We start from the raw sequence: 25,131 nt of genomic DNA on the forward strand, positions 1-25,131 counted from the left end.
TGTGGGGATTGCCCAAAGTACTTAATGTATGTGAGTCGCTTTGGACAAAAGTGTCTAACTAGTGTAATGTATACAAGTATAGTTATTCCCCTCTGTTCGGTCATAATGGTACTGCTTTCCTTTAATCATAAACCGTTACAGATTATGAGAGTCTCACCTCCTATCGGAAGATGTACTTGTTAATTTTTACGCTTGAGATTATTAACGGAACGTTACACTCCTTTTCGTGATAGAGGCGTCTATTTTTTAACCCATATTTTAGACCCTCTACCGTATGCGCTCCTGCTTTGATTTCTTTAGGCTCTTTACTCGCCTTTGTTCTTGGCGGCAAGGTACTCCGTGATTAATAAGGTTAGCTCTCGGAGAACTCAGTTTGACTGAGGCTCTTTGTACAGGTTGTTTAGTTTGTGCTCTGGCACTTTTCGCAGTTTTCGGTTTGTTCAAAGAACGAGACAACTTCTGCACGATCGTGCCCCGCGTTGGGCGCCATGTTATAAAGTTACGGTTTTTACTCAGTCCGGGCATAAAAGGTGTGTCCTCACACACCACCACGAGGTACCGACAAACTCCCTACTTTCTATACTACCTCCATTCATCAGTTAACACATTATTTCAACTTTTACCCTGCTAGTTTTTCCCTTTAGACTTTAAACACAGACCTTAATGAACACACCTCTGAAACCTTGGGATTCAATACCCATAAAGCACTGCTGCCGTATTTAAGATCAATCGATCATGGCGACCTCCAATATGACATAGAGTTCAGCAACAGAGTTACCTAGATGCAACTTACCCGTTGTTCTCTCTCACGTTTTGTAAGACTCCGTAAGGGATTGATCCTCAGCCAAGGAACAGGACACTGGACTCAAACTGGACTCAGGACTCAAGCTACGTGGGAACAGGTTACATTGCCATCTGAATTGTCAACTATCCAACAATAATCAGAAGGGCTACATGGACTTTAGTTTCCTCTCACAAATATGAACAGGTAGTTTTATTAAAGTTCAACACATCAATAAAAAATGAAATGCGCTTTGCTCAGATACAAATTATATCTGAGGTTTAGGTTTGCCTCACTATGAGTTAGTCTAAGATCGTCTTCCGTTGCCTGATAAAGCCGGAGAGTTCAAGTTCGCACTGGGTTCAAAAAGGAACTGCTCTCCGATGTTCTTCTTTCATCCTCTTCTTTCCCGCGGCTTGTCACATGGTCTGACTCGTGGTTTGTCACTTCCTGTGCGTGCAAGCTGCTGCGTTAGAGGTGTCGTTCTTCGTTGCTGTAGTTAACTGTTCACTTCCCGCAAGGAAATACATAACAGATGTTCTTCTCGAAAGAGGAAGTGCGTACTCCAGGTCTTTATGAGTACCTATGTTTTTAAGGGTTTTTGTTATACATCCTGTTTATATTGCTAAAGCGTTAAACTATACGATACATGACTCTGGCATTCAGAGTTTTAACACAGTTTTTAGCATATTCAAGCTAAATACATTGTTCCATTTTCTTCCTTTCTTCAACACAGGACTCGGGGGATGGGAGTTCCTGAACATGGAGAAACAGCTTCAGTTATTATGCTCCAGATATCTGGAACAAAGTCACAGAAAGAATGTGTCTGCAGCTCAGAGAGTCCTGCTGGGAACCCACACATGTTGAGGAGCCCAAAGTGTGATGATAGAAATGTACAGTACGGGTCCCCAGCACATAGAAGCTGCCGGATGCTAACCTGCATATGTTGGGAGAGCTTTACAGACCAGGAGAGGAACTAAGTACATTTACTCAAGTACTGTACTGAAGTACAATGTGGAGGTACTTGTACTGTACCTGAGTATTTCCCTTTTAGGCTACTTTGTACTTCTAGTCCACTACAGTTCAGAGGTACATGGTGTACTTCTCCTCCACTACATGTATTTAATACCTTTAGTTACTTCTCAGATGTGGATGAATGATGTGAAATATAATCAAGTGTTAAATCAGACTTTAGTTCCACCTGGAGTAAATCCACCAGCTACCCTGCAGTATACAAAGTCATTCAAACTAGCTGCACCTTTACCAGCTTTGAGAACACTTTCATGATCAATCATTATAAAACATATCATATCTATTATTCTGAAATGGACCAATCTGCACAATGACTACTTTTACTGTCTTTCACTATATTTTGATGAGAATACTTTTCTACTTTCACTTGAGGAACATTTTGAATGCAGGACTTTTACTGTAACAGAGTATTCCTACACTCTGGTACTTCTACTTTTACTCAAGTACAAGATCTGAGTACTTCTACTTTTACTCAAGTACAAGATCTGAGTACTTCTACTTTTACTCAAGTACAAGATCTGAGTACTTCTACTTTTACTCAAGTACAATATCTGAGTACTTCTACTTTTACTCAAGTACAAGATCTGAGTACTTCTACTTTTACTCAAGTATAAGATCTGAGTACTTCTCCTTTTACTAAAGTACAAGATCTGAGTACTTTTACTTTTACTCAAGTACAAGATCTGAGTACTTCTCCTTTTACTCAAGTACAAGATCTGAGTACTTCTACTTTTACTCAAGTACAAGATCTGAGTACTTCTACTTGTACTCAAGTACAAGATCTGAGTACTTCTACTTTTACTCAAGTACAAGATCTGAGTACTTCTACTTTTACTCAAGTACAAGATCTGAGTACTTCTACTTTTACTCAAGTACAAGATCTGAGTACTTCTACTTTTACTCAAGTACAAGATCTGAGTACTTCTACTTTTACTCAAGTACAAGATCTGAGTACTTCTACTTTTACTCAAGTACAAGATCTGAGTACTTCTACTTTTACTCAAGTACAAGATCTGAGTACTTCTACTTTTACTCAAGTACAAGATCTGAGTACTTCTCCTTTTACTCAAGTACAAGATCTGAGTACTTCTACTTGTACTCAAGTACAAGATCTGAGTACTTCTACTTGTACTCAAGTACAAGATCTGAGTACTTCTACTTTTACTCAAGTACAAGATCTGAGTACTTCTACTTTTACTCAAGTACAAGATCTGAGTACTTCTACTTTTACTCAAGTACAAGATCTGAGTACTTCTACTTTTACTCAAGTACAAGATCTGAGTACTTCTACTTTTACTCAAGAACAAAATCTGAGTACTTCTACTTTTACTCAAGTACAAGATCTGAGTACTTCTACTTTTACTCAAGAACAAGATCTGAGTACTTCTACTTTTACTCAAGTACAAGATCTGAGTACTTCTACTTTTACTCAAGTACAAGATCTGAGTACTTCTACTTTTACTCAAGAACAAGATCTGAGTACTTCTACTTTTACTCAAGAACAAGATCTGAGTACTTCTACTTTTACTCAAGTACAAGATCTGAGTACTTCTACTTTTACTCAAGAACAAGATCTGAGTACTTCTACTTTTACTCAAGTACAAGATCTGAGTACTTCTACTTTTACTCAAGAACAAGATCTGAGTACTTCTACTTTTACTCAAGAACAAGATCTGAGTACTTCTACTTTTACTCAAGTACAAGATCTGAGTACTTCTACTTGTACTGAAGTATATGTTGATGGTAATTCTGTAACAAACTGGTTATAATGTTGATGTTTTCATGTGTTTTATTCTTCAGAGTTTATTTACATGTTACAGAGTGTCAGTGAACGCGTCACTGTGTTGATAGACAGTTGTTGTGAAGAGAAACAGCCAAAATGATGAAGAGAGAGAAACCAGAGTGTTGCTTTCCTCTGAGGACATGCTCCATCAAAGAGTTTCATATCTGGATGAATGGAGGATATTCAGTACTCACAGGTCTTCTGGATCTCGGCTCTGATCGTCTCATCATCTCTGATCCTGTAGGGATGAACACAATCCAAAAGTTATGGATCCAGTTTAAAAGAAGTGTTTGTTCTTTGAGTCAGCTTCAGAGTCCTGACTGATCTCATGCTTTACATCCCATCATATCTTCTCTGCAAACACTACGACTGACTGCCACAGCTCTCAGCTGCATGACAGGAAGTAACAGTCATTAGTCAAGGAGCTCAAAACATCCCATCAAACACAGACTACCTTTTCCACTCTTCTGTCAAATCCCACATGTCTGGTGGAAAGTTGATCACTTACTAAATGTGGCTTTGCATTTCCAGCTGGCCTTCTATAGTTGATGGAAGAATGAGAGAGCCTGCAGTCAGTGGGTAACATCACTGATCTGATTCCCCAGTGAGAGAAACACCTCCCTGTGTTTCATACAATACTGCTGAACCAGCAGAGACCCCTTACTGACCTGAGGGTCTCCAGTCTGCAGTCTGGACTCTCCAGAAGATCTCTCAGCAGCTCCACTCCTGAATCCTGCAGATCGTTCTTACTCAGGTCCAGATCTCTCAGATGGATGTTGGACTTCAGAGCTGAGGCCAGAGCAGAACAGCTGATCTCTGACAACATGCAGCGCCTCAGACTGAATAAAGAAAACATGATGAGGATAAACATCTGTTTATAATCCAATCAGATGTTACTCAACATTTAAATGAATGGTAACAGAAACATCTGTCTACTCCAGAAAGCCAACTTTATCATGTAAAACTAAAATGACTTCAGATGACCTTTATTCAGACGTTATCATTTACTAAATATGAAATACAGAGATTTACTTTTTACAACTAACATCTATTACAGTTCCTTTAAGAAACACTCAACATGTGTGTCTGCAGTTCTTACTTCTTAAAAATGAAATATGAATAAAAGGATATTTACAACTTTATGGATGAAAGTTATTACGTCCTCAACCATCAGTATATCCATGGAACTGCCCCACCCTACCTCAAGGAACTCCTCACACCTCCCTGCGGACCACCCGCTCCGGCAACTCCAACATCCTCAAACCCACCAGGACTAAGCTCCGTACCATGGGAGACCGGGCCTTCTGCTCGGCTGCCGCCAGTCTGCGGAATGCTCTCCCTGACCACATGAGAGCACCACAGACCGTGGAGGCCTTCAAAAAAGGCCTCAAAACCCATCTATTTCATAGAGCCTTTCCCTAGACCTTTTATTTATTACCACCCTTTTATTTTATTTTATTTTTATTGTTTGTTTTTATTGCTTTTTTATTTAATTCTACCGTGTTGTGTATTGTTTTTATACCGTTCATGCCCACTGCTTGTAGCACTTCGGGATTTGAAATCAAATATGAAGTTCTTTATAAATGAAACCCATTATTATTATTATTATTATTATTATTAATGAATATAAATGAGGTTCAATTACAAAGTGAACATGTGAGATCTCCAGCAGTAACAGAGAGTCACTTACTTACTTTAATAATATCATTGTGTGATTCTTATTTGCTAATGTTTCTCTATATTTACTACTTCTCACACTTCTTAGCTAAGCTTGGGAGAAGTCCTTATGAAGAAGATGTGTTGCGGTGTTGTTAGTGACTCTCTGTGTGCACCAACAGTACTTTAAGAAACAGTCAACATGTATGTCTGCAGTTCTTACTTCTTACTTTTAAAAATGAAACATGAATATAAGGACATTTACAACCCTATGAATGTAAGTTATTAACGTACGGGCCCCGCCCATCCAGGATTTGGGCCCGCCTGTTAGGGAATACTTCTAACTCCTCTACTCCTAAAATATCCAACCTTTTTGCCCTTTAACGTTTATCACCAACCCTGATTCAGTTATCTCCCTTAAGGAATGTGCTGCTCCAGCTATATGTTGATATTCCCAGTTTATGACCAGGCAACTCTCGGTCACAAATGGTTTATGATTGTGAGAACGCTGGAACACTTCCTTCTCTGTGTTTGTAATGTTCGAGGCCATGAGGGTCAGGCAAGTGATTCAGTGTCCCCAGATGTTCAGGCTATCTCTAGTGTTCCCAGATGTTTAGTTTATCCCCCCCACTATGTTGATTACTCTCTGTGAACCTATTAAAAGGTCTAGCAAAAGAGAGGCGCTTCAGAATTGACGTGGTAACTCTCCCGTGCAGTCAGAACCTCTGGCTGCTGTGACTTGTGATGTGAATTCTCCGGCCGATACTTACAATAAACCATCAGTGTTTGACCTCAGAACTCCCGCTCATCCCGTGTCTCCTTCATGAGTCGGTGACTCCCACTGCATTGCTACACAGAAGTTTCCTCACAAATTAGCGTTGGCAGGATACCAACAAATCTTCAGAACTGGTAAGTGTAATTTCAAATCCACATTTGGACATTGCCTTAACAGAATCTGTGATTGACGGTATCCTAAAATTACCTGTTAAACTGAGCGGCTGTGTTCATAGCCGTGGGAACATGTTTCAAATGGGGGGTGCTGTGGGGATGACACCAGGGCTGGTTCCGACCAATGTGCTGCCCTATAGGCAAGATTTTAGCTGGCAATGAAAAACCTCTACAAAAGACCACTACACTTCAAAAAGAGAAATATATTGACATGTTGGACAGCTTATATAACAAGGCTTAAAATTTATTATATATTATAACATGTTTTAATTGTGGGGTGGACTTCACATCCTCTAGGGGGGTCCGAGGGTGCCCCCCCGGAAAGATTTTTTTAACATTTTAATGTAAAATGCTTCAATTTGGTGCACTTTGAGCGCCCAATTAGAGACTGATCTAGGGGATACAACTCTAAACACCCATACGAAAAAGATCGGTTTGCATTTTAATAATCAAATAAGTAGGTATGTGAACATTTCCAATAACCTACCATAGCCAATAACAAATACATGTAACTTATTTTATTTGTGTTGTTCATTCATATCTTATTTGACCAGTTAACATTTATTTATTTATGTATATTTTAAAATCTCTCCAGTTTTAAACGATATTTTTGGTTTAATGTCCTATAGTATACATTGGAATGATTTCAAACCTGTTTTTATTTATCCTAATAATTATAAAGATGTGCCTTGGAAATATTTGTTTCCATAAATTGTGATCAAAACGTTTGAGACCCACTGAGATAACTTAGACTAAAGTGAACTATCTAAGCCCTCAGAGTCCTTTACCTCACTGAGCCTTTCAGTCTGACAGGAGAGGACTCTCCCTCCACATTATTGTAGAAACAGCTTCTTATATCCGTTAGCGCAGCAGAAGCTAACAACAATCCCCGCCGGTACCGCGGTATCCCCTCTCTCTCTCTCTCTCTCACTTTGGCTGTGAGCTGCGGGCGCCTGCTAAGCCAACATCCCCCACTTTCATCACTTACAGCGCCCATCGTACAGGGCAAATGGAAAATGTAACCGGGTTGAAAAAGGGTGTTATCTTTACTTAATTATGAATGTTGTTACATCAAGGCTGAAAATACGTTTTTTTTGTATTATATCTTGTGGAAGTGCAGATCCCATGTCCTCCACCAGGGGGTGCTGCAGCACCCTCAGCACCCCTACTTCCCACGGCCCTGGCTGTGTTTCGTTTTTGGTTAATGAACATTTGGGGATAAAAAAAAACAGGGACTCAGTGTCTAGGGACTCAGTCCTGGCTGATTTCCTCTGTGTATGCTGCTCGGGACGGAGGTGTAATGCATGCACAGCTCATGTTTAGAGAAACCTTAAAGAAAGGCATCAGTAAAGTGGAACTTCTGTATGAAAGCAATGTAAAGATTTGTATTGAACGAATCGCCAAATTCTGGGGGTTTCAGCGGCCAACACAGCAGTTAAAAATAAGCAGCCAGAGATATTCCCCCCATCGCCTCTGTGAACACGGCTCCAGCTGCAGCTGCCGGTGTGTCTGTAAATACCCCCCGTGTTTGGGTGGCTGGAGAAGTGCAGCTGAGAGGGAGAAAGTCACAGCCTTTGTCTATAGCTTTAACTCACAACACCGCCGTCTCTATTAAAAAACGAGATGGTCTAAAAGCACTCTCGTAGTTTGTGACCGTCTTCTACATTGCTGGTAAGACCGGGGCAGCGCGAGGTGCATGCATCACCTGATGCGCCACAGTTCCCTACTTTGCTGGAGGAACGTTCCCTACATTATTGCTGGAGGAGCTGGTGCCGGTCCGAGGTGCATACATAAAAAGATAGGCTAATTGATCACGGGTGGGCAGTGGCAAGCAAGTGTAGAAAAAAACTGTATTTCATCGTTGTGATGAACTCGATGGCGGGTGTATAGGCTGGTCGTGTGGGACTACAGTTAACTGTGCTGTTGTTGGAGAGAAAGGGTAGAGGAAAAAGTCTATGCACTCCTGATCGGGGGGGCATAGCGCCACTAGAATAGAGTAGTGGTGTCGATAGAGGATAAGCTAGTTATCACTCGGATGGTCTTCAGGCACGATCTAGGACTTGTATACAAGGGTGGACGCGAGTCAAGGCGCCCCATCTATAAATCCCTACTCCCTCTGAAACCTCTTCATTCGGACTAAATTGAGCTGGTGTTTGTTGCGAGGTCATGTTTGTTTGTCTAATTGTTTGTATGGGGGGTCTATATTGGTTTGTCTCCCCGCTGTCTTGTTTTTTTATTTATTTTATCTTATGTACCACATTTAATTTAATAATTAATCTTGAATTAGTAATAACTTTAAAGAAGGCAAAAATTCACAATGTGGATGAGGTGTGTGTGTGTGTGTGTGTGTGTGTGTGTGTGTGTGTGTGTGTGTGTGTGTGTGTGTGTGTGTGTGTGTGTGTGTGTGTGTGTGTGTGTGTGTGTGTGTGTGTGTGTGTGTGTGTGTGTGTGTGTGTGTGTGTGTGTGTGTGTGTGTGTGTGTGTGTGTGTTATGCGGCACTATTTTCAGACATATTTTTCTCCTTTTCAACGCTTTTCTCTGGTTTGTTTTTCATTTTCATGCATTTTTTGATGGATGAATTTGAACTTATTTTGTTTACGTTTTGCTCAGTTTGACCCAGTTCTGCCCACCGCGTTGGAGGATAGGACCGAGAGATGACAGAATCTCTGGCCGCCTCACAAGTCACTATTGTCAGACCCTTTTTTTTTTGCTTTACCCCGGTTCTATTACTCTTGCCTCCTTTGACTATAAAACCCATTTCCTGCTGGGGTGCTGCCTGGTTCCGGGGCACCCTAAGCCTTCTCTTGGTCGGGGCAGCTGGGTGAGTATCATGAATTGATGCCTCGGATATGAGTCTGTCGGCCTGGTTCTTCGGGGCACTCATAAGCAAAGCTATGCATGAGAGGTGCCCGTGATGGGGGGGCGCAATCGGCAGTTTCTAACAAGACTTTAGCGATGAAACATTTTGAGCACAGGAAATATTATTGAGCGCGCAATTTAAAAATGTCGAGCACATCAATTATATTTTGAAGAGAAATTGACTCTCAGGCCCTCTCACAAACTTCTCTCTCTCTCTCTCTCTCTCTCTCTCTCTCTCTCTCTCTCTCTCTCTCTCTCTCTCTCTCTCTCTCTCTCTCTCTCTCTCTCTCTCTCTCTCTCTCTCTCTCTCTCTCTCTCTCTCTCTCTCTCTCTCTCTCTCTCTCTCTCTCTCTCTCTCTCTCTCTCTCTCTCTCTCTCTCTCACAGCGTTACAAATGTGCCACAAAACCAACCAATGGATGTATAATAAGGCCGTCAACAGCCTGATGGCAACCTAAAACCCCTCTCTTTCTGTATTTCAGATAGATGATATGATTGGAGACAAAACAGCCAATCAGAATTGACCTTCTCGAGGTCTCTGATTGGTTGGTTTTATGGCACATTTGTAGCTTTTGCCAACTTGAGCGAGCAGGCAGGCCTGGGGGGGGGGGCCTGCCCTGGTAAATCAAATGTATGTCTGCCGCCGGGTCTGTCCTCTAAAGTTCTTACAGCCCTTTAAATCATTCGGCAAAGAATTCCACTTCTTTACTCCAGAGACACATCTGCTTTAAAACGTGCGGTCACCGCTAAATGCACTTTGACACAGGGGTATCCTCTCCTGCACTTTATGTATCCATGCTGCTATGTTGTTTTGCCATGTCATAAATACTTGTGTATTCTGCTCTTGCTCTCTTGCACTTTTCTTGTATTTCATGTATTTGTATCTGCTATGTTTGTAAATGTCATGTTCTTAATGTTTTATTTGAGGGACTGCGGATGGAAAGTAGCTCAAAGCTAAATCAGGCATATTTACGCTTGGCACATTTATAGTTTTAAGTGTTCCTTAAAGTGCAATGTCCCTACCAGATAAACCATTAGAGTAAATAAACAAGCTGATGCTTAGAATGTAATCTCCTCCTATGATGCTCATCCTCTGAAATTAAAACTAATGTGTTTTGTATATTTTCTGGCAGTATTCTGTTGTTTGCTTTATGCATAACTAAAGCCGTCTGTAATTCTGTTAAATCTTTAAATGTGAACAGCCTTGACTCAATAAACTGTTTGTTTGTTCTCTTGGTTGTACATTATGCTACATTCTCACAGCTTTTCTCTGTAATGTAATGAAAGGTTTTAAATGACTCATCTAGGAGTATATATGAGTATATGAGTCAGCTGCATGCTGGAAAATGGGACCTTACTAAGAGAGAACAATCCAATATTTAAATGATTTTTTGGGGTATCCTTTTGAGGAACTGTCTGTTTAAAATTAATCAAAGCATCAGACTAAAAAAGTTTTGAAAATAATAGAATATTTTGATTTAGGTCAAAATGTAATATTTGTAAACCTGAAGAATTCATATTACATGTTACTTGTTAGACGCTTTTATCCAAAGTGACTTCAGAGTCAGCCATGAACCTCACTGCACGTCACTGCAGAAGCTTATATATAAAACTCTACGTTTTTTGTGCCACACCAAAACCTTTATTTATTCAGGTGAAAACCCATTGAGATCATTGGCCTCTTTTTCAATGGTGACCTGCACCACTTTTTTACATACAGATGAAGCAGTTCATTTCAGACTCCAGCTTACAGCTTCCTGCCTACGGCCTGCCAAAGACCAGTATAGAGGAATGTTAAGCCCTCCCACTATTTTCCAAGAGGGCGTTGCCAGATTTTCTATTTCAGGATTTAACCAGGAGATGGCGCTTCATTCACAAATACAGAAAGACAAGCTTCATGGACTTTCAGTTGTGTTTTGAAGAGCATTTGAACACATCAATATTTTAGATCAACTAAAGTATATCTAATCTTGTAATTCAATAATATATAGTCTTTATATATTAAATAATCATAATTATAATGTAAATGTTTACATTACACTTCTTTATTTGTTATGCTCATACTTTTACCTTTACAATCGTTTGCTTTAATATGCAGTATATTTTTGTGTTTGCTTCCTCCTGCTCCCTTTCGGACACATACTGTATGATTTATTATTATTATTAATATGAAGATATTATTAAGATCAGATAAGATGTTACTTTATTGATTGAACATTTTAGTTTAGAATGTGCTGTCCCACGGTGATTCAGAAGGCTCACAGGTCACATTCAGACCATTATTTAAAACAATAGGTGCTTTCACACCGTCTACAGTTTGATTTGTATAGAGGGAGCTCTGTGGCTGAACGGCCAGCGATTAGGTGCGGCGCATTTATCATAGGTGATCAGAGCTAACTGCCTGCCGTCAGATTTCATTTAAAAAACAGATCTGATTTTAAGACTATTTCTGCGCTCATAAAGAATGATAAGAATAAGAATAATGCGTATTGAACTGGTTTCATTAATTAGTGAGTTTATTTAACACTAGAACCGCCAATCGGGTCATTTTGTGTGATGTGTGTTGTGTGTGTGCAATGTAACTTTTTTTCAATAAAATATTTAAGTCTCCCAGTCCGTGACTTTTCCTGAAAGTGTGTTATGTAGCACCCTATGTTGTTAAAAATTGCATTCTAATAGCGGGATTTGACGGGTTTAGGTAGGCCTATACAAAAACCTCTGGCGGTTCTAGTGTTAAGGTAATTAGGTACAGTAGAAGCCCTTTTTTTATCAGTAACGAATTTAGCAGTTGAACATAAAAGTCAACTAACTGAGGGTCACTTGCAATGACAGTCTTGTGTCTAACTGTAAGCTTGTCACTCAGAGTAACCTACCGTTAATTTAGCTGCTGGAGAAGAAAGATCAAGGGGGGAGGGGGGGAGAGAGCTGTGGTTGATGGGCCATTAGTTGTGTAAATACACAGCTGAGAGCTGCCGTTTCATTCAGACTGTTTAAAAAACATTAACAACGGACTATTTTCTTATCGGATGCATGTCAATTTCAAAATCAATACATAAAACTATTTTTTAAATCAATAAAAACATTTTCTAAATCCATAAAAGCATTTCAATTAATATTGGGAGTCATGTCGTTACTTTGTTGAGAATGTGGCCGTGTAATAAGCGGGATAATTTGCAGCGACTTGTTCCTTATGGGGAAACTAACACCCCTCATCCAGATGAGGATCCCTCCGCTATACTTTGGGATCCTGATCGACCGACGAAGCTCCATTCAAATATAAATATTTTTAGTGAATTACTGAGTTTAGGCACGTTAATAACGTTTTAATGAAGTTGAATACAGTATATTCATATGTGTCAGTGATTTCATGTCAATTCGGCGAACATAAACATAAATGATCGTGGTGAAGATGATGATTAAATTAGGATTAAAAATCGAGAGCCGGGCTGCATTTCCTCCCGTTCGTTTTTTTCGACTAAACAAAATTATTTTGTTAAATAACAACATGTTGATGTTTTGTAAATGAGTACATGTCTCTTATTTAGCACAGTAGTATGATATCCGTGACATATGGAACTTAACAAAGTTCCGCTGTACATCCAGGTACTGTATCTGACTTTATTTCACATGAGCTCCAGTGTGGAACCCCACTGCACCCCCTGGTGGATCAATGATCCATTGCAGCTGGCTTCATTATAATTACATTTATCTATCACGGGGGCGGTCTCAAGTCAAGCTGGAGGTTTTCCCTTGAGCGAGGGCAGATCACGTACCAATCACGGCCCTCGCGTTTCAAACTGTCTGAAATGAATCGCTACATCTGTATAAAAACGCCACTGGCAGTTCTTACTTCAGTATGTTAAAATGAAATATGAATAAAAGGACATTTATAACTTTATGGATGTCAGTTATAAATGAATATAAATGAGGTTCAGTTACAAAGTGAACATGTGAGATCTCCAGCAGTAACAGAGAGTCAGTGAACTGACCTGAGGGTCTCCAGTCTGCAGTCTGGACTCTCCAGAAGATCTCTCAGCAGCTCCACATCTGAATCCTGCAGATCGTTCTCACTCAGGTCCAGATCTCTCAGATGGGAGGGGTTCAGAGCTGAGATCAGAGCAGAACAGCTGATATCTGACAAATTGCAGCACCTCAGTCTGAATAAAGAAAACATGATGTAAGTTTAGAAAACAAAGTTCCTGTTTGAAATAACTCCAGGTTTAATAATCTGTTCAGAGTCAAACAGGGTTTTAATGTCAGAGATGCTGCAGAAACAATCCACTGATAATCTGGAACTTTAACTTTGATCAGATGTTTAACAACTCCTTCATCTCCCTCACAGCTCATCAGTACTGACAGCATCTGCACTGACTCCTGGAGCACAGAGTGAGTCTGTGGAAGCTCAAACTCTCTCCCTCACACATTCACCTTCTCTCTGTTACTCTGATCAATATTCAGTCATTAGCAAAAACGGAACAAATAACAATAACATTGTATTTGTTCAAATTCATAAAATCATAAACACAAACAGATCAATATGAACTGCAGTCAGTGAACTGACCTGAGAGCCTCCAGTCTGCAATTTGGACTCTTCAGTCCAGAACTCAGACGCTCCACTCCTGAATCCTTCAGATAGTTGCCACTCAGGTCCAGATCTCTCAGATGGGAGGGGTCAGACTTCAGAGCTGAGAACACGACTTCAAAGACAGTCTCTAAGAGTCCACAGCCAGTAAGTCTATAATAAAACATATATTACAACATGAGTTAAAAAAGAGGAAACATTATATTAACCTCAAGCATTTGATGAAAAAAGATTTGACATGTTCTGATAGTGTAGTGGAGAGTTAGAGATAACTCAGTGTCGGCACTAGTTTTGTGTCTATCACTAGCTTCACCCCGGTGTGTCGGCCAGAACACCACTTAAGGTCAAAGGTCCAGAATAGAGGAGATGAGATGAGGCTTGACTTCTTTAATGATCTAGCAAGACATACAGATATATGTGTGTGTGTGTGTGTGTGTGTGTGTGTGTGTGTGTGTGTGTGTGTGTGTGTGTGTGTGTGTGTGTGTGTGTGTGTGTGTGTGTGTGTGTGTGTGTGTGTGTGTGGTTTTTCCTATAAGGGAAATAAACAAAATACAATCAATATAAGATAACTTATGCATACATAAATAATATACATAATATTCCCAAAGCTTATAGAAATAATATTCTAGACCTGCTATAATACAACATGTTTCCCTTCACCTATAATAATAAACACATTAACACATGATGTCAAACACTCATTACCAGGGACCAGTGGCGGTTCTATGGGGTGCCACCTAAGAAAAATGCCTTGCCACCCTAAATGTAGGCAATTAATTTATCTATAATATTTTTTAAATGTCGATTATAAATGTTTGTGACATTTCTCCATAGTTTGTGTGAACGTTTAACCCAACAGTTTAGAATGAACTCCCCCCCCTAAATAATGGTTGCACCCGCATCGGGAAAATCGTGTCACGTTCATCGTCTCGCTGTTGCACCCTACTACAAAAAGTCCACGGAGTCGGTCGGAGTGACAGTTGGGTAAGCTATAATTTGCCTGAATGTGACTTGCTCGCGAGTGTATGTGTGTGTGTGTGTGTGTGTGTGTGTGTGTGTGTGTGTGTGTGTGTGTGTGTGTGTGTGTGTGTGTGTGTGTGGAATATTTATATTAAAAACCGTAAAACTAATTGTTGTTATTGCATGCAAGGACTGGTTTAAGTGTTCAACATCAGTTGATTTTACATTGTCTTATTATGTGATTCACATGCATAACAATCACCAGAGAATGCAGAAAATGAAGTCTCTGAAGTTGAAATGGGTTTGGGGGGAGATAACATTTGCCCCCCCAGCTGGAACCTCATGCCACCCTTTCGCCACCCCAGGTATAACTTGCTAGAACCGCCCCTGCCAGGGATACACAGAGATTCGAAGTTAAGCTACCGCTAATGTTAACGTTCCACTTCCGGTCTTTGGAAAGCCGCGGCCGATGCTCTTATTGTGAAACACTACAGACATGCTACTTCCGGTTAGCGGAGCAATAAAGATCGATAATCTCTAAGAATCTCTCATTTAACGCGACATAAATGTTTATCCACATGAACTACATCTTAAACATTAATTATAAAGTGTAGAACAACATAACAGGCAGTACTGTAGACAAACACTCACCTTCATTTACGCACACAATACTAATGACACATTACACAACTGCATAACCTCCAGCAACTTTACTTCTGGCACACATCACCCTCTGAAACATGACGTCACCCAAAACACGTGGGTTAGCCCCTCCCCACCAGCGCCATATAGAGGCGAAGCCCCTCCCTTTCCGGTGGACCTCCATGGGACCTTATTTTGGAAAAATTATGTATTGAAGTCAATGGCGAGAGAAACGTCACTACTGTCTTGCAAAAAAAGGGATTGACTGCATTGACTATCACCACAATGAAAGACATCCAGCAGAATGTCATGCAAAGCTGCCTGCCAGCCTGCCTTCCTTCGATTCCCCCTGAACTGCCTGATCTTTTTAATGTTCAATCAATGTTAACCATTTGTGCAGATAGCATGAAGAAATAAAAGATCGCCGATGCTAATGTAGCGTTAGCATGTCTCCCTCGGGGGCATCCGGGCTTAAAGGTGTGTCAGTTGCGGCTCCAGAGTATTTTTGTTGTGTAATCTATGGTAGGGCTAACCCATAGAGTGGGGGGGCTCAAGTCAGTATTTGCAATGTAATTACACGCTCCCCTTGACAGTGAAACGCCACGCGTGAGGTTTTGATTATTTCCCTGTCTCAATCCAAATTGAACTGTAGTAAATAAAAAGGGCGACCTGGAGACAATCCTGCAATTTCCCCACAGGTGAAAGAATTGACATGCTGAAAACCCAAACCCTGCAGGGGGGTCTGGGGGGATTACCCCCCAGGAGATTTTTTGAAATACTACCATAAAATACACATTCTGGTACTCTCTTGAGAAGAAAAATAAATAAATCTATTATTATACGACATATTTTAAAAAATGAATGCCATTTTAGTTTTTTGTTCTGAAAGCTGAACCTGCTGCTCCTCTCAGAGAGAAGAGGGGAGAGGCTGTGTGAATTACTTGGATAAGGGTGGATAGCCCCCATTGTTCTGTGTGTCAAAATGAAAGACAGCCCACACACCTATCAATCATCAAACCGTGGGGTCTTATTTCATTACGTGTTGATTTCTATCAACACGTAATGTTGTATCGATGTATATAGAGATGTACTACAGCAAAAGTATTCTCCGTCGGGACTTCCTGCAACAACACCACGCCGTTATCTTGATTCTGATTGGCCAGAAGACATTATCAAAGATGTTCTATTGAGAAGACGATCACTACGTGACAAAAGTTTTCAAAACCGTTTCTAGTCTTCGGTATTTCCAGACAAGTGGCTACTGAAATCAGTCTTACTAACTGCTGTCTGTGCAATTTACTCCGCGGACTTTATTTTGCTTACTTTAACATCATTTTTCATGGTGGGGCTAAGCTATTTCTTGGTATGGCTGTAGCCTACCCCAGCCATACCCTTGCGCCGCCACTGATTATAGAATGATCAAACCGTTGTGACAGTACTCTTCAAAGGGTTCACGAAATATGACTACTACTCTACTGTTTAACACTTTGGTTAACTTAATGTTCCTTCATGTTAAGGCTGATAAAAATGACAAGGCTAAGCCGGCTGTAATGCTAACTAACGTGCTAGCTACTAGCTAGGTAGCTAACTTGATCCAGCCACTCCTGGTCCCTTCATCAGACGGGAAGCGAAAGCACGAGTAAGACCCATTGCTGGTAAGATTACAGCCTGTTACTAAGCACACAGGCATCTTGTTAAAGTTATCTTAGCTATCTCTTATAGGTAAGATAAATATAGGTAAAATAATTATATTTAGTGGAGTATATTTATGACACCACTTACGCGACTGGGATTTGTAGTCTTTCTAGTTGCGTATTTTTCATAGTCTTATATTTCAACAGTTTTACGACAAACTGTGACTTTTTTTACATTGACAAACATCATATGTGTAATTCATGGCACAATTCAAACGGGATCGAAAGATAATCTTTCTCTCTCCATTGACTTCAATACATTATTTTTCCGAAATAAGGTCCCATGGGGCGGAAGTAGATGGGCGGGACTTCGCCTCTCTATGAAGACACAACTAAACAGGTATCAACTCTGTATAATAAAATAATACAAATAACTATAACTTTGGCGCCTTTTCTACAGATAGAACTTTGCTGTTAGTCCATTTAGTATAATATTGTGGTGATTGACATTATTCACCCACAGATCTATGGGTTGGGGTATTGTTCTGCATGGACATTCGAGCGAGCCGGACTTCCTGTTTCCGCCGGTCTTCGCTTCCCGGGCTTTAAGTGTTTACATGTATTTGCAGATGCTTAATAAAAGTACAGCTTGTACCTTCGATACCCCGCCTCCGACTCCCGTCTCTCGGCACCACATTGGTGACCCCGACATAAGTTTTGTTGAAGGATCCGAGACTGAACCGTGCATGGCAAGTAACGCCGTTTTTTTCAAACTGCCGGAGTTTTGGGAGACATCTGCGGCTGCATGGTTAGCTCAGGCGGAGGCTCAGTTCGCCCTCCGCGGAGTGACTGACGACGCAGCACGCTATTTTCACGTCGTTTCGGCGCTGGGGAGCTCCACTGCGACCCGGACGGTGGGCTTTATTACATCTCCTCCTGCCCAGGATAAATATGCAGCATTCAAGGCTTTCCTGCTAAAGACTTTCGAGCTGTCATGGTCGGAACGGGCCCGACGCTTGCTTGCTATTCATAGCCTGGGGAACAACAAGCCTTCTGACCACATGGAAATGTTGCTCAGCCTGCTGGGTACGGAAAAACCTAATTTTTTGTTCATAGAACTGTTTCTTCGGCACATGCCGCCGCATGTACAGACAGCGCTCGCTAACACGGCCATTACTGAGCCCCGTGCTTTGGCCGAAGAAGCCGACCGGTTCTTCCTGGCAACACAGCGTTTTACCCCGGAGGTGCTGGCCCCGACACGCAGCGGCACCTTCCCTGGTACAGGCATGCCACCTAGCAGAAGCTCCGGGGCCGACGTCAGCAACTCCAGCCCTGGCCTATGTTATTACCATGCACGCTACGGGGTGAAAGCGAAGATGTGCTGTCCCCCCTGCACCTACAAGGTAACGGGAAACGCCAAGGCCTGCGCTCGGTAGTGGCCGCGAGCGTGGGAACATCCAACCGACTCCTGTTCATCAGGGACACCCTCTCTGGTCGCAGACTCCTTTGTGACACAGGAGCCCAGCTGAGCGTCCTGCCGGCTACAGTGGAGGACGCCGCCGGTGGAGGCCACGGCCCACCTTTAACGTCCGCTAACGACACCCCTATTCGCACCTATGGCACAAACACAGTGGACCTGTGCTTCGAGGGTCAGCGGTTTAAGTGGGATTTCGTCACGGCTGACATCTCCTTCGCCCTCCTCGGCGCAGACTTCCTGTGCGCTCACGGGCTGCTGGTGGATGTCAAGAACAGCCGCCTGGTGGATGCGCTGACGTTTGCCTCGTTCACGTGTACCCGCGGCGACGCCTCATTCAGCGGGCTCTACAGCTCACTCTCACAGGGCGACAAGTTCCAGCACCTTCTCAGTGAGTTTACCGACTTGACGCAGCCCACCTTTTCCGCTGCCACTACCAAACACGGGGTAGAGCACCACATTGACACTGAAGGCCCCCCTGTCTACGCTAGGGCCCGGCGGCTCAACCCTGACATGCTGGCAGTTCCTGATAGGAGGTTTGACCATGTCAATGTCGACCTCGTGGGTCCCGCTTCCCCCCTCTCACGGTTTCACCTACCTGTTTACGATGGTGGACAGGACGACCCGCTGGACCGAGGCCGTTCCCCTCGCCTCGACGTCAGCTTCCGACGTCGCCCACGCTTTCATCGGCACGTGGGTGGCGCGCTTTGGGACCCCGTCTGACCTCTCCTCTGACCGCGGTTCTCAGTTCACCTCGGAGCTGTTGAACGCTGTTGCTGTGGGTTTGAGAGTCAAACTGTGTGCCGGCTTGACCGACGGCAACTGTGTGCATAAGCTCCCGTGGGTTATGCTTGGCCTCAGATGTGCCCCCAAAGAGGACCTGCAGTCCTCGTCGGCGGAGCTCGTCTATGGCCAGACGCTACGGGTCCCCGGGGAATTCATTCCCACCGCCACTGTGCCCTGGTCTGCGGCCGGGCAGCGCTCCTCCCTGCTGGAGACCGCCGGGACATTCACGCCCGTCCCCACGTCGCAGCACAGCAACCAAGCTTTCCGGGTGTCCCCCGGATTACGGTCGGCAGATTTCGTTTTTATTCGCCACGACGCCCACCGCGGTCCCCTGCGGCCCCCTTACGACGGTCCGTTCAGGGTCGTACGTAACGGGGACAAGAGCCTGGTGTTGGACATTGGTGGCAGGCCTGAGACTGTGTCCGTTGATCGGATTAAACCTGCTCACGTGGACGTTTCCAGGCCGTTGGAGTTGGCTCTGCCCCCACGTCGGGGCCGCCCTCCCATGGCCCGTCCCCCGCCCCCTGTGGGGATGCCCTGGCCCTGGCCTGTGGCCCCGCCCTCCTCGGGCCCCTGTGGTCCGTACACGCCGAGGTCGGGTGGTACTTCCTCCGAGGCACAGGGATTTTGACTATGGGTGAATACTGGGGGGGCTTGTGTGGTGATTGACATTATTCACCCACGGATCTATGGGTTGGGGTATTGTTCTGCACGGACATTTGAGCGAGCCGGACTTCCTGTTTCCACCGGTCTTCGCTTCCCGGGCTTGAAGTGTTTACATGTGTTTGCAGATGCTTAATAAAAGTATAGCTTGTACCTTCGATACCCCGCCTCCGACTCCCGTCTCTCGGCACCACAATATATAATAATATATGATAATAGAGTGTAATGAGTTGTCAGTGTGATCTGATCACATGTCTGTGCTCCTGCTGTCACTGACTGTTACCTAAAGAAACAGAAATTAAATGAATCACTTGACGATATTAGAGATGTACATATTGAAATGTTAATTGATATTTGGATGTGAATGATGGATGACGGATGTTTTGGCTTCTCTGAGCATCTGAACATTTATTGCGCACACAAACACAATTAACAAACCAATAAAGTTTCAATATGTTCAACTTGATACCATCAGATGTTACCAGTCTATCAGCATTAAGACAGAACTCTGTTCTTGGTGGGACATGATATAGATCTGATTTTAAACTCTAACACATTGTGATCAAAATGTGTGTTTAATGATAAAGAAACTTCTAGAAAGTAATCATTAAAAAATGGGTTGTTGCTACACTTAAGGTTTGGAGGGAAGTCTGTCGTAATCAAAAACTACATGAAGATGTAATCTTCTTGAAAGAAATGTGAACTGATCAAGACTTCCCTCCTAACGAACTTAACAAAGACGATCACATGTTTAGACTATGGGCTTCTAAGGGCTTGAGGACATTTGGACAAATGTTCGGTGATAAAGACGTGACATCCTTTGAACAGCTTTCGTTACAATATGATTTACTCAAATACCATTTATTCAGATTCTTCCAGTGAGGAGTTATCTATCCGGCATTTAAAAAAGAGATCTTTTCATCAAGCCATTAATAAAATACATGCTTACAGTTTATGACCCTGGAGTGGAAACAACATTTCAAACTAAGATGGTTCAAATATTACAATTCAAAAATCAAGATGAACACAGTATCATTAATGTAACAGATCAATGGGGAAATGAATGATCCTGCAACATACCAGTAGAACAAGAAACATTCATAACACCACCAACTCAAACTACTGGAAAGAATACATGAAGCTTTTAATTCCATACTTGAAGACACCCCAGATTCAAAGTGAATACAAAGAAACCCTCACTTCAAAATGCTGGAGAGAACGCGCTGAGCAGAAACCAGACACATATATTCTGGGCCTGTGATGTGTTGGGAGACTTCTGGGAAACACTTTGAAGAGAAATGTCCAATATCTTGTTCTCTCAACAAAAACCCATTCTCCCTATTACCGGGGAAACACCAGAGGAGATACAAAAAGATTCCTATCTATTTCTGGTCATTAGAAAAGAGATCATCAAACTAATGACAAGGAATTGTCTGAAAGAGAATAACTTAGTAAACTCACAATGGAAGAACTTAGTAAATGAAATCTATGTAACGGAGGAAACAACTAGATTAGAAACCAAATGCATATCTTTGAGGAAAGGTGGGAGGAATGGGTCAGCATAGAACAATATAGTAGGGGTGCACCGAATGGGAAATTCTTGGCCGAAACCGATACCGAAAATAGGAAACAGTTGGCCGAAAACCGAATGCCGAAAGGCCGAAAATGATTAATAGAAATATATATATATATATATATATAATGTATATATATTTTACCAATGTTGTTCAGCTACCTGATTATGGAAAAAGACATGATTATGGCAAAACTTAACTTAAATAATAATCACTATTATGGGTCCATAAAACATTTATTCAGCATTTTTGAATGCATACAGTACATTAATTCCAAGTCAAGTGCATTTTCTTTTCTCTGCAGGATAACTACAACAAAGTGCATTCAGAACAAAGCCAAGGTGCTTTAAAACTGCATCAATATCTAGGCCAGTAGGCCTACAACTAAATAGTGTAAATAAAGACTGTAACAGCCAGGCCTTCAACAACAACAAATGCACCTATAAGTGCATGCATACAAATGTGCAAACTGGATAAATCCACATGAATGTAACTATTTACAAATGAAATGACCATTCAATTTCAAGAATCTGTAAATAAGGCTGTCTGTCCTCATAAGCAAAGTAGTAAACATTGTATAAAGATACATAAAGTGAAAACTGGATACAAAATCCACAACCAATTACAAATTAAATTACAATTTCAAGAATCCGCAAATAAGGAGGTCTGTCCTCATGAGCAATGTAAACAACATTGTATTATTTAGATACCGAAAGTACAATATATTGAACACTGTGCTGCTGTCATTTCCCCCTAATGATAACCTGAGATGGTGAATTATAACTCACAATGAAAATTGTTCAGGAAAGTGGGTATAGAGTAGACATGTAGAACTAGATAAACTTATGATAAGCCAGCCTTGTCTACTTATTAAGGAAAAGTGGGAGGTTCTTTTTAATGAACAGTAGCTTCTCTGCTTTATCATCCATAAGTCTGTTCCTCTTGTCATCAAGCACATGAGAGGCAGTGCTGAACATTCTCTCGCTGTCAGTGCTTGTGATTTGATCTGACTCCCCATATTTGTCCGGGTGTTTTGATTTCAAGTGGTGGAGTAATCCCGAAGTGGTGAAAGTCTTTGCAGTTACACCCCCTCGAGAAATGTCAGCTGAACACGTTTTACAAATCGCAATCCGCGCCTCTCTCTCTGATATTTTTAAATATCTCCAAGCGGCAGACATGTTGGCTGTGAGCATGGTCGCGCGCCGTGCTTGTCGCCGCGTTTTGATTACGTCATCACAACAACACGTTAGCTTACCAACGTAACCCTGTTCTCGGACATTCGGCCGAAAGCCGAAAGGGCCTTTTTAACAATTTTCGGCCGATAATTTTCGGCGGCCGAATATTCGGTGCATCCCTACAATATAGTGAATATAATGAATGTATACCTGAGTATTCATAATGTATTCATAATGTATCCATTATTTTCTTTGTAATATTATTAATACTATTATGTTATTATGTCTTTTCTGATTGGTCATCTGTTATGTATTTCATCTATGTACTTAGATGTGTTTATTCTGTTCTGTATGCTTTGTGAATATTTTCTTAAAAAGCAAAGAGAAAAGCAAAGAAAGTAAAAATAACATGTTTCTGTGATAACTGTAAGTCCTGCTGTGTGGTGTGATCACATGCTGAGAAACCTCTCAAGTCCTTCATGTGTTTGACATGTCGCCTCCATCACTCAATATGAAGAGAGGAACGCTTCAGTTGAACTATTATTATAAATAAATAGAAGAACAGGGTTGGTTTATTTTGCTCTCAGTATTTCAACAGCAGAAATGTTATAGCGTTTATTTGAATAATTAAACTCCTGATCCGCATTAGTTTATAAAGTGAATCACATCTGGACTTACTTGGCCTTCCTGCAGTTCCTCACAGCTGGAATCAGTCTCCGTCGTCCCTCCGGTGATGTTTTGTACTTCTCCAGGTCCAACTCATCCAGAACCTCCTCTGACATCTGCAGCATGTAGGCCAGAGCAGAGCAGTGGATCTCAGAGAGTTCCTTCTTTGATCTGTTCTCTGACTTCAGGAACTCTGTGATCTCCTGATGTACTGCGTGGTCCTTCATCTCTGTCAGACAGTGGAAGATGTTGATCATCCTGTCGGGAGAGAAATCACTTCTCATCTCCTTCAGGTTGCTGATGGCTCTCTGGATGGTTTCTGGTCTGTTGTCTGAGCGACCCAGCAGGCCTCCTAACAGTCTCTGGTTGGACTCCAGAGAGAGGCCGTGGAGAAAGCGGACAAACAGGTCCAGGTGGCCATTTTCACTTTGGAGGGATTTCTCCATGGCTCCCTTTAGGAAGACAGGCAGGGATGGGTAATCCTGATCTCTGCTGTTGTTATAGTCTCCCTGCAGGAAGTCCTTCAGTACCTCTGTGTCTCTGTTGGTGTAACAGTGCAGCATGTAGACTGCAGCCAGAAACTCCTGAATGCTCAGATGAACAAAGCAGTAGACTGTTTTCTGGAAGATCACACTCTCTCTTTTGAAGATCTGTGTACAAACTCCTGAGTGCACCAAGGCCTTGGTGAAATCAAGACCACAGCGCTGCAGGTCTTCTTGGTAGAACATGATGTCTCCTTTCTCCAGATGTTCAAACGCCAGCCTCCCCAGCTTCAGAAGAAGCTCCCTGTCAGCCTCCGTCAGCTGCTGTGGACTCGTCTCATGTCCCTCTTCATACTTCTGCTTCTTCCTCTTGGTCTGGACCAGCAGGAAGTGTGAGTACATGTCAGTGAGGGTCTGGGGCAGCTCTCCTCTCTGGTCTGTAGTCAACATGTGGTCCAGAACTGCAGCAGTGATCCAGCAGAAGACTGGGATCAGACACATGATGTGGAGGCTCCTGGAGCTCTTGATGTGAGAGATGATTCTGCTGGACAGGTCTTCATCACTCCATCTCCTCCTGAAGTACTCCTCCTTCTGGGCGTCAGTGAAGCCTCGTACTTCTGTTAGCCTGTCCACACACTCAGGAGGGATCTGATTGGCCGCTGCAGGTCTGGAAGTTATCCAGACGAGAGCCGAGGGAAGCAGCTTCCCCCTGATGAGGTTTGTCAGCAGCACGTTGACTGAGGACTGCTGAGAGACATCAGACACAACCTCATTGTTTCTGAAGTCCAGAGAAAGTCTGCTTTCATCCAGGCCGTCAAAGATGAGCAGCACTTTGCAGACAGCCAGCTGCTCTGCTGTGAGCTTCTGTAAGGTTGGATGGAAAACATGGAGCAGCCTGAGAAGACTGTACTGCTCACCTTTGATCAGGTTCAGCTCCCTGAAGGAGAGCGGGATCACCAGACTGACATCTTCGTTTCCAGAACCCTCGGCCCAGTCCAGAGTGAACTTCTGCACTGAGAAGGTTTTTCCAACTCCAGCGACTCCGTTGGTCAGGACCGCTCTGATGAGAGTCTGTTGGTCAGGTAAGGCTTTAAAGATGTCCTGGCACTTGATTGGAGTGTCATGGAGGGGCTTCTTCTTGGAAGCTGTCTCCAGCTGCCTCACCTCATGTTGGGTATTAACCTCTTCACTCTGGCCTTGTGTGATGTAGAGCTCAGTGAAGATGCTGTTGAGGAGGGTTTCACTTTGATCAGTTCCTTCAGTCACACGTTCACATCTCCTCCTCAGACTGAGCCTATGTTCATCTAGAACCTCCTGCAGACCACGTTCTGCTGGAAGAGAAGGAAACAGGAGAGAATGAGGAACATGCTCTGAGAATCTAATTATAACAATTAAACAACAAGAAACAGACTGAGTTTAAATGTTGTACAAACA

The 25,131-nt window shown here is 42.4% G+C and overlaps 1 protein-coding gene across 1 annotated transcript in view; it reads right to left on the reverse strand.

Annotated features, from left to right (window-relative positions):
• Positions 1-960: 960 nt before the first annotated feature.
• LOC307038375 (protein NLRC3-like) overlaps positions 961-25,131 on the reverse strand; it is a 42,712-nt gene continuing 18,541 nt past the window's right edge. The window contains exons 5-10 of the mRNA XM_079696277.1: positions 23,228-25,028; positions 13,621-13,794; positions 13,049-13,216; positions 4,265-4,435; positions 3,791-3,834; positions 961-1,537 (exon numbers count right to left, since the gene is read on the reverse strand). Of these exons, the coding sequence (XP_079552403.1) occupies positions 1,536-1,537; positions 3,791-3,834; positions 4,265-4,435; positions 13,049-13,216; positions 13,621-13,794; positions 23,228-25,028 (2,360 nt within the window). The 3' untranslated portion in view covers positions 961-1,535. The remainder of the gene's footprint in view (positions 1,538-3,790; positions 3,835-4,264; positions 4,436-13,048; positions 13,217-13,620; positions 13,795-23,227; positions 25,029-25,131) is intronic.

This window comes from Notothenia rossii (genome assembly GCF_949606895.1).
Source record: "Notothenia rossii genome assembly, contig: SUPER_4_unloc_1, whole genome shotgun sequence".
Taxonomy (NCBI): Eukaryota; Metazoa; Chordata; class Actinopteri; order Perciformes; family Nototheniidae; genus Notothenia; species Notothenia rossii.